Source organism: Entelurus aequoreus, linkage group LG09 (genome assembly GCF_033978785.1).
Source record: "Entelurus aequoreus isolate RoL-2023_Sb linkage group LG09, RoL_Eaeq_v1.1, whole genome shotgun sequence".
Classification (NCBI taxonomy): domain Eukaryota; kingdom Metazoa; phylum Chordata; class Actinopteri; order Syngnathiformes; family Syngnathidae; genus Entelurus; species Entelurus aequoreus.
The window spans coordinates 75,496,982-75,508,284 of NC_084739.1; the positions used below are offsets into that span (position 1 = coordinate 75,496,982).

At 38.2% G+C, this 11,303-nt stretch overlaps 1 protein-coding gene across 2 annotated transcripts in view; it reads right to left on the bottom strand.

The window, feature by feature from the left end:
- Positions 1–8,000, bottom strand: part of LOC133656954 (cytochrome P450 26C1) — a 10,121-nt gene extending 2,121 nt beyond the window's left edge. For both annotated transcript variants that reach the window (XM_062057843.1, XM_062057842.1), the window contains exons 1-4: positions 7,685–8,000; positions 469–693; positions 125–400; positions 1–59 (exon numbers count right to left, since the gene is read on the bottom strand). The exon at positions 1–59 is cut by the window's left edge and continues 100 nt beyond it. In XM_062057843.1, the coding sequence (XP_061913827.1) occupies positions 1–59; positions 125–400; positions 469–693; positions 7,685–7,900 (776 nt within the window). In that variant the 5' untranslated portion in view covers positions 7,901–8,000. The remainder of the gene's footprint in view (positions 60–124; positions 401–468; positions 694–7,684) is intronic.
- Positions 8,001–11,303: the final 3,303 nt, after the last annotated feature.

Consider the following 11,303-nt stretch of genomic DNA (forward strand, 5'->3'; position numbering starts at 1 on the left):
ATCTTCTCCTCGATGATCTTCTCCATGTTGGAGTGCAGGATCTCCCTGGCTTTGATGCCCTGAAAGGAACAGGAAGTGTTCTGACCCGCACAGGAAAGGGACGGACGGAGTTTGACTCGCTGACCTTACGGAGCCCGCAGAGCGGAGCGTCAACGGGAAGCGAGAAGAGGTTGTCCATCAGCTGCTCGAAGATGCGGCTCAGGTAGACCACACGGTCCTCCTCCAGGTGCAGGCCCAGCAGCACGCGCACGGCCACGCGGAACGTCAGCGACTTGGCGGCGGCGTACACGTCCATGGTGTCGGGCCACGAGCACCACTTGGCCACTTCGCAGCGCACCACTTCCTGCAGGCGGGGCAGGTAGGACTCCAGAGCCGGCCTGCTAAACACCTTGGCCAAGACCTTGAAGAGGGGGCGGAGTCATGAGACGTCATTAAAGCCAATGGGCCAGAGGAGAGGCGGGGTCTTACCTTCCTCTTCCTCTTGTGGGCTTCGCCGACAGAGTTGACCAGCGTGTTGGGGCCCAGGATGATGCGCGTGCTCTGGGGCCACTGCGTGCACACCAGACTGTGCTCCCCCAGCAGGATCTTCCGGATGTTCTCGGCGCCCGTCACCCGGATGACGGGCTTGCCCAGGAGGTGGGTTTTAAACACGTTGCCGTGGCGACGCCTGCGAGAGACGTGGAAGTCGGAGCCCTGAGGAGGAAGGAGGACATCACGTCGGCTCCATAACGTAGACGGGTCATTAGCAAGTAGCAGGTAGAGATAGTGTAGCATTTAGCAGCTAACAAGCACGGTTAGTTGTTTGCAGGTGAGCATAGTGTAGCATTTAGCAGCTAGCAACCACAGTTAGCTGTTGGCAGGTGAACATTGAGTAACATTTATCAGCTAACAACTAAAGTTAGATGTTAGCAGGTGAGCATAGTGTAGTATTTATCAGCTAACAACCATAGTTAGCTGTTAGCAGGTGAGCATAGTGTAGTATTTATCAGCTAACAACCATAGTTAGCTGTTAGCAGGTGAGCATAGTGTAGTATTTATCAGCTAACAACCTTAGTCAGCTGTTAGCGAGGGAGCATATTGTAGTATTTATCAGCTAACAACCACAGTTAGCTGTTAGCAGGTGAGCATAGTGTAGTATTTATCAGCTAACAACCATAGTTAGCTGTTAGCAGGTGAGCATAGTGTAGTATTTATCAGCTAACAACCTTAGTCAGCTGTTAGCGAGGGAGCATATTGTAGTATTTATCAGCTAACAACTAAAGTTAGCTGTTAGCAGGTGAGCATAGTGTAGTATTTATCAGCTAACAACCTTAGTTAGCTGTTAGCGAGGGAGCATAGTGTAGTATTTATCAGCTAACAACCACAGTTAGCTGTTAGCAAGTGAGCATATTGTAGTATTTATCAGCTAACAACCACAGTTAGCTGTTAGCGAGGGAGCATATTGTAGTATTTATCAGCTAACAACCCCAGTTAGCTGTTAGCAGGTGAGCATATTGTAGTATTTATCAGCTAACAACCTTAGTTAGCTGTTAGCGAGGGAGCATATTGTAGTATTTATCAGCTAACAACCACAGTTAGCTGTTAGCAGGTGAGCATAGTGTAGTATTTATCAGCTAACAACTAAAGTTAGCTGTTAGCAGGTGAGCATAGTGTAGTATTTATCAGCTAACAACTAAAGTTAGATGTTAGCAAGTGAGCATATTGTAGTATTTATCAGCTAACAACCACAGTTAGCTGTTAGCAGGTGAGCATAGTGTAGTATTTATCAGCTAACAACCACAGTTAGCTGTTAGCAGGTGAGCATAGTGTAGTATTTATCAGCTAACAACTAAAGTTAGATGTTAGCAAGTGAGCATATTGTAGTATTTATCAGCTAACAACCTTAGTTAGCTGTTAGCAGGTGAGCATAGTGTAGTATTTATCAGCTAACAACTAAAGTTAGATGTTAACAGGAAAGAATAATGTAGCATTTAGCAGCTAACAACTAAAGTTAGATGTTAGCAGGTGAGAATATTGTAGTATTTATCAGCTAACAACCACAGTTAGCTGTTAGCAGCATGTATTCATGCATGTAGTACATACAGTATGCATGTAGTACATACAGTATACATGCATGTAGTACATGAGTACAGTATACATGCATGAAGTACATGAGTACAGTATACATGCGTGTAGTACATACAGTATTCATGCATGTAGTACATACAGTATACATGCATGTAGTACATGAGTACAGTATACATGCATGCAGTACATACAGTATTCATGCATGTAGTACATGAGTACAGTATACATGCATGTAGTACGTGAGTACAGTATACATGCATGTAGTACATACAGTATTCATGCATGTAGTACATACAGTATGCATGTAGTACATACAGTATACATGCATGTAGTACATGAGTACAGTATACATGCATGAAGTACATGAGTACAGTATACATGCATGTAGTACATACAGTATTCATGCATGTAGTACATGAGTACAGTATACATGCATGTAGTACGTGAGTACAGTATACATGCATGTAGTACATACAGTATTCATGCATGTAGTACATACAGTATGCATGTAGTACATGAGTACAGTATACATGCATGTAGTACATGAGTACAGTATTCATGCATGTAGTACATGAGTACAGTATACATGCATGTAGTACATGAGTACAGTATACATGCATGTAGTACATACAGTATTCATGCATGTAGTACATGAGTACAGTATACATGCATGTAGTACATGAGTACAGTATACATGCATGTAGTACATACAGTATACATGCATGTAGTACATGAGTACAGTATACATGCATGTAGTACATGAGTACAGTATACATGCATGTAGTACATACAGTATACATTCATGAACTACATACAGTATACATGCATGTAGTACATGAGTACAGTATACATGCATGTAGTACATACAGTATACATGCATGTAGTACATGAGTACAGTATACATGCATGTAGTACATACAGTATACATTCATGAACTACATACAGTATACATGCATGTAGTACTTGTGTTATTAAATGATTGGATGAGATGCAGGTGACATCATCACACAAACATCATCAAACCCAAAACGTGTCCTTTTTAGGTTATTAACGTTTTGTTTTAAAGTTATTAATATTTTACGGTTTTTAAGTTATTAATATTTTACGATTTTTAAGTTAACGTTTTATGTTTTTAAGTTATTAACATCTTACATTTTTAAAATTATTAACAGTTTGTTTTTTAAGTTATTAACATTTTATGTTTTTTAAGTTGTTAAAAGTTTGTCTTTTAAGTTATTAACATTTTATGTTTTTTAAGGTATCAACACTTTAAGGTTTTAAGTTATTAACGTTTGATGTTTTTTAAGTTATTAACATCTTACATTTTTGAAGTTAACATTCGATGTTTTTTAAGTTATTAACATCTTACATTTTTTAAGTTAACATTTGATGTTTTTTAAGTTTTTAACATTTCAAGGTTTTTAATTTAACATTTTATGGTTTTTAAGTCATCAACAGTTTGGTTTTTAAATTAACGTTTTATGGTTTTTAAGTTATCAAAATGTTATGTTTTTTAAGTTAAGATTTTATGGTTTTTAAATTAACATTTTATGGTTTTTAGGTTAGTAACATTTTACATTTTTTAAGTTATTAACAGTTTGTTTTTGAAGTTATTAACATTTTATGTTTTTTAAATTATTAACAGGTTTGTTTTTTTAGTGGTTTTACGTTTTTTTAAGTTATCAACATTTTACGATTTTTAAGTTATTAACAGGTTTGTTTTTTTAGTTGTTTTACGTTTTTTAAGTTATCAACATTTTACGATTTTGAAGTTGTTAACCTTTTGTTTTTAAGTTATTAACATCTTGCATTTTTAAGTTAACATTTTACGTTTTTTAAGTTAACATTTTACATTTTTTAAGTTTTTAACATTATACGGTTTTTAAGTTAACAATTTGTTTTTTAAGTTAACATTTTATTTTTTTTAAGTTATTAACATTTCACAGTTTTTAAGTTATTAAATTGTTATGCTTATTAAGTTTTTAACATTATTAGGTTTTTAAGTTAACATTTTGTTTTTAAAGTTAACATTTTACGGTTTTTAAGTTATTAACATTTTACAGTTTTTAAGTTATCAACAGTTTGGTTTTTAAGTTTTTAACATTTTATGTTTTTTTTATTAACGTTTTATGGTTTTTAAGTTATTAACGTTTTATGTGTAAGTTATTAACGTTTTATGTTTTTTAAATTATTAACGTTTTATGTTTTTGAAGTTACTAATGTTTCATGTTTTGTATGTTGTTAATGTGTCATTCTTCACAACCAGCCCTCCCCTTAAAAACTATAACAGACAAACATAGTTGGGGAGTAGTTATGAATAATAACACGTTAATTACACGTTAATAACATAAACCTATAAAACGTTAACTTAAAAAGTAAAATTTTGCAGCACAAACTATAAATAAAAACTATAATAGGTCAAACAAAAAAATGTGCGGCACAAACGAAGAGACAAGTTTGGGGGGATTTGGACATATGGGGTTTAGTTATGTTAATAACATGTTAATTACAGACTAATAAAATAAATCTATAAAATGTTAATAACTTAAAAACTATAACTGACAAAACAATATGTAGAACAAACGTTGCACAAACTAACGGGTCACGTTTGGTGAGATTTGGACATAGTTGGGGACTAGTTATGAATAATAAAACGTTAATTACACGATAATAACCTACAACTATAAACTGTTAACTTTAAAATGAACATTTTTGCAGCACAAACTAAACATAAATATAAATATAATAGGTCAAACAAAAAAAAATGTGCAGCACAAATGAAGGGGGCAAATTTGGGGAGATTTGGACATATGGGGTTTAGTTATGTTAATAACATGTTAATAACACGTTAACTACGCGTTAATAACACAAAACGGTAACTTAAAAACTATAAAAGACAAAACAATTTGTAGAACAAACGTTGCACAAGCTAACGGGTCGCGTTTGGTGAGATGAGGACATAGTTGGAGACTAGTTATGAATATAACACGTTAATAACACGTTCATAACATGTTAATAACATGTTAATAACATAAAACTATAAAACGTTAACTTAAATGAAAAAAGCACAAACGAACATTTTTGCAGCACAGACCATAAATTAAAAAAACTATAATAGGTCAAACAAAAAAAATGTGCCGCACAAACAAAGTTTGGTGAGATTTGGACATATGGGGTTTAGTTATGTTAATAACACGTTAATAACACGTTAACTACGCGTTAGTAACACAAATCGTTAATAACTTAAACTATAACAGACAAAACAACTTGCAGAACAATTGTTGCACAAACTAACGGGTCACGTTTGGTGAGATTTGGACATAGTTGGGGAGTCTAGTTATGAATAATAACTCGTTAATAACGTTTAATAGTTTTATGTTATTAACCTAAAAATATAAAAGCACAAATTAACAATTTTGCAACACAAACTATAAATAAAAACTATAATAGGTCCAAAAAAAAATGTGCAGCACAAACTATAAAACGTTAATAACTTAACATAGTTGGGTAGCCTAGTTATGACTAATAACACATTAATTACACAATAATAACATACAACTATAAACCGTTAACTTAAAAACACAAATTTTTGCAGCACAATGTAAACATAAATATAAATTATAATAGTTTAAAAAAACAAAAAAATGTGCAGCACAAATGAAGGGTACTAGTAATGATTTAATAACACGTTAATTACACATTATAAAACTATAAAACGATAACTTAAAAACCGTCAAAACGAACATTTTTGCAGCACAAACTATAAATAAAAAAACTATGGTAGGTCAAACAAAAAAATGTGCCGCACAAACGAAGTTTGGTGAGATTTGGACATACGGGGTTTAGTTATGTTAATAACATGTTAATAACACGTTAACTACGCGTTAATAACACAAAACGTTAACTTAAACTATAACAGACAAAACAACTTGCAGAACAATTGTTGCACAAACTAACGGGTCACGTTTGGTGAGATGTGGACATAGTTGGAGACTAGTTATGAATAATAACTCGTTAATGACGTTTTATAGTTTTATGTTATTAACTTAAAAACATATAAGCACAAATTAACATTTTTGCAGCACAAACTATAAATAAAAACTATAATAGGTCAAACTAAAAAATGTGCAGCACAAACGAAGGGGACAATTTTGGTGAGATTTGGACATATGGGGTTTAGTTATGTTAATAACATGTTAATAACATGTTAATAACACAAATCGTTAACAACTTCAAAACTATAACAGACAAAACAATTTGCAGAACAAACGTTGCACAAACTAACGGGTCACGTGACATAGTTGGAGACTAGTTATGAATAATAACACGTTCATAACATGTTAATAACATGTTAATAACATAAAACTATAAAATGTTAATAACTTCAACGAAAAAAGCACAAACGAACATTTTTGCAGCACAAACCATAAATTAAAAAAAAAACGTAATCGGTCAAACAAAAAAATGTCCCGCACAAACGAAGTTTGGACATATGGGGTTTAGTTATGTTAATAACATGTTATTATTAATAACATGTTAATTACACATTAATAAAACGTTATTTAAGGAAAAAACAGATTTAAGAACACTTTTTACCCGAGAGCAATAGTGTCACTGAACACAAGGCATAAAAAAGAATGTGAGCTGTGTGCTTATTTTTATGTATTTTTATCTATTTATCTGAGTTACCATGTTCTTATGTTTTGTATGTGTTATTATCAATTTGCACTAAATGACTTTGCTTACAATTTTGTTGTACAATGACAATAAAGATGTATTCTATTATATTCTTATTAGGGATGTCCGATAATGGCTTTTTGTCGATATCCGATATTCCGATATTGTCCAACTCTTTAATTACCGATACCGATATCAACTGATACCGATATCAACCGATACCGATATATACAGTCGTGGAATTAACACATTATTATGCCTAATTTGGAGGTATGGTGAAGATAAGGTCCTTTTTTTTTTAAATAATAAAATAAAATAATATAAATAAATTAAAAACATTCTTTTGAATAAAAAAGAAAGTAAAACAATATAAAAACAGTTACATAGAAACTAGTAATTAATGAAAATGAGTCAAATGAACTGTTAAAGGTTAGTACTATTAGTGGAGCAGCAGCACGCACAATCATGTGTGCTTACGGACTGTATCCCTTGCAGACTGTATTGATATATATTGATATATAATGTAGGAACCTACCAGAATATTAATAAGAGAAAGAAACAACCCTTTTGTGTGAATGAGTGGAGGGAGTTTTTTTGGGTTGGTGCACTAATTGTAAGTGTATCTTGTGTTTTTTATGTTGATTTAATAAAAAAATAAAAATATATTTTTAAAAAAACAAAAACAATATCGATAATAAAAAAAATGATACCGATCATTTCCGATATTACATTTTAAAGCATTTATCGGCTGATAATATCGGCAGGCTGATATTATCGGACATCTGTAATTGTAATGAATCTATAACCTATAAAAGGTTACTAACTTAAAAGCACAAAGTATAGGGGAGACATGTTAGCAAGAACATTCCAAGAGTTAAAAAAACCCAAAACAAAGATTGATTACGCGCGCCAATAAAGTGGTGTGCGCATGCGCGCTCACCTGCAGCAGCCAGTGGAGGCTCTCCCCGACCAGCGGCCACCCCATGGAGCCCTCCGGCAGGGGGCGGCTGCTGCTGGGGTCCCTGGTCAGCCTCCAGCGGAGGCTCCACAGCGCGCGCGTCAGGGCGAGCAGCAGGAGCGCGCACAGCGCCGACGCGAGCGCGCTGGTCAGGACCGACGGCGGCCCGAAGTCCGGCAGACGGAACATGAGCAGCATCCACGCCACGCGAGCGCCGCGGAAACTTCTTTTTTCTTTCCTCTTCTCGGATGGAGGCTGGAGCACGCCTGCGGGCACACGCACACGCACACGCACACGCACACACACACACACACACACACACGGGAGAAGACGCGCGTTAGAAGACATCCTGCGCAGGAAGGATGCGCCTGTCAAAATATTCCAAACACTTTTACTGCCGACGTGCACGGGCTTGCCCGCGCACGTCGTAAAGTGCGCGTGCGCGCGCTCACCTCCGAGCTGAGTCCTGCGAGTGAAGTTGAGGCAAAGTGACGCCTCTTATACACCACCTTCGGCCGTGACGTCACAAGCGGTATGCTAAAGCGAGGCGGCGGGCGGGCGTGCGTGCGCGAGCGGAGCCTGCGCGCGCGCACGCGAAGAGGGGGGCGGATAATGAGGCGCAGGCGACGTCGCGTCCTCGTCCGGGGTTGAAGCGCGTGCGCACGTGAGGGAGATGTCGGGGTGGAGGGTGGGGGGTCACGTGACCACACCTGGATGACATCCTCTTTAGGCTACACCTGGTGACCTTTGACCCAGCAGTAGAAAGTGTTGTCATGTAAACACAGGATGATGTCTGCTGTCAGCCTCAGGCACGCACGCACACACGCACACGCACACACGCACACGCACACACACACACACACACACAACACACACACACACACGCACACACAGCAATCTTATGGGTTGTTTCACTTTTGCTTCACTTTTTATGTCACAGCCTTATTCTAAAGTGGAATAATTCATTGTTGTCCTCAAAATTCTACACACAATATCCCATAATGACAAAAATTTTTTATTTTTTTTTTACAAATGATTGCCAATGTATTAACAATAAAAAACTAAGAAATAGTAAAATAAGTATTGACAGCTATTGCCATGAAGCTCCAAAGTGAACTCAGGTGCGACACACAAACACACACACGCACACACACACACGCACGCACACGCACACACACACACACACACACACACACACACACACACACACACACACAGAGCAATCTTATGGGTTGTTTCACTTTTGCTTCACTTTTTATGTCACAGCCTTATTCCAAAGTGGAATAATTTGTTTTGTGAAAAAGGTATTTTTTTAGAAATTACTGCCAATCCATCCATCCATTTTCTACCGCTTGTCCCTTTCGGGGGGTCGCGGGGGGGGGGGGGGGTTGGGGGGGGGGGGGGTGCTGGCTGGAGCCTATCTCAGCTGCCTTCGGGCGGAAGGCGGGTTACACCCTGGACAAGTCGCCACCTCATCGCCGGGCCAACACAGATAGACCAATGTATTAAAAATAAAAAACTAAGAAAAAGTCAAATAAGTATTGACAGCCTTTTGCCATGAAGCTCCGAAGTGAGCTCAGGTGCGAGACACACACACACACACACACACACACACACACACACACACACACACACACACACACACACACACACACACACACACACACACACACACACACACACACACACACACACACACACACACACACACACAGCAATCTTATGGGTTGTTTCACTTTTGTGTCACTTTTTATGTCACAGCCTTATTCCAAAGTGGAATAATTTGTTTTTGTCCGCAAAATTCCACACACAATACCCCATACTGACAATGTGAAAAAGGTATTTTTTAGAAATTATTGCCAATCCATCCATTTTCTACCGCTTGTCCCTTTCGGGGTCGGGGACGGGGGTGCTGGAGCCTATCTCAGCTGCCTTCGGGCGGAAGGCGGGTTACACCCTGGACAAGTCGCCACCTCATCGCAGGGCCAACACAGATAGACCAATGTATTAAAAATAAAAAACTAAGAAAAAGTTAAATAAATATTGACAGCCTTTTGCCATGCAGATCCAAAGTGAGCTCAGGTGCGACACACACACACACACACACACACACACACACACACACACACACACACACACACACACACAGTTATCTTATTGGTTGTTTCACGTTTGCGTCACTTTTTATGTCACAGCCTTATTCCAAAGTGGAATCATTTGTTTTTGTCCTCAAAATTCCACACACAATACCCCATACTGACAATGTGGAAAAGGTTTTTTTTTTTTTAGAAATTACTGCCAATTTATTAAAAATAAAAAACTAAGAAAGCTCAGGTGCATCAGGTCTCACCTGGTCCTCCTTGAGATGTTCCTGCAGCTTCATTGGAGTCCACCTGTGGTGTGTTCAGTTGGTAGACATGACGAGGAAAGGCACACGCTTGACCCGGCATGGCAGAGCACAAACCAAGAATGAAGTCCAAGGGATGGTCTGTGGACCTCGGAGAATCTGGGAAAGTGGGAGAGAAAAAAAGTTCTGCTGCCTTGAGGCTGAACTTACTGCCAAAAGCTGTAAATACTTTTGTACGTGTCATTTGTCGGTTCTTTTTTTAATATATATCAGGAATTTCCACTAAACAATGAAAACATTGTCATTATTGGGTATTGTGTTGAGAATTTTGAGGACAAAAATGGAACAGGATGCTAAGTGCTAAAGGAAGTTAGCATCAGGAGGAACAGGAGGAGGTAGAAAGCTTGGCGTCTGTCAACATGATCCTCGCTGCCTCTTGACCTGTGGCGGCAGCGTCCTGGACGCCAACTTCCTGGCGTGTTAAGAGCCGGCAGTCAGGGGAAGACTTGTCAGTTTGCAAGGAAGCAGCTCAGGATATGTTACACCTCCTTCAGAGATATGTTACACCTCCTTCAGAGATATGTTACACCTCCTTCCTGCACGCGCTGCAGGAGGGAGCAGAGAGAAAGTTGGGAGTCGCTCCCGCGAGACCAGAGAAGATGAATGAGGAGGAAGAAACACACCATGATGAACTTACCTCAACACTTTTACGCCTTTATTTTGAAATCCTGTGTCATCTCCATGTTCCTTTATTGATCATGTTTTTGGTGGTTTGTTTTTTTAAGGTTCAAAATGATGTAAACACATCTTGAACCTCGTCTCCTCCTCTGAGCTGCTGCCTGTCAACACCTCTACTCTCTCTCTCTGTGTGCGTGTGTGTGTGTGTGTGTGTGTGTGTGTGTGTGTGTGTGTGTGTGTGTGTGTGTGTGTGTGTGTGTGTGTGTGTGTGTGTGTGTGTGTGTGTGTGTGTGTGTGTGTGTGTGTGTGTGTGTGCGTAAGAAAACATAACTCTCATTCTCCACATGGCCTACGAACACGACAGAAGACACAGAACTTCTGAAAAAATACTATTTTAAATGTTCAATGACATAATGTAGATGTAACGTTCAATGACATACTGGAGATGTAACGTTCAATGACAGAGTGGAAATGTAAGGTTCAATGACATACTGGAGATGTAACGTTCAATAAAATGATGGAGATGTACCGTTCAATGACATAATGGAGGTGTAACGTTCAATGACATACTGGAGA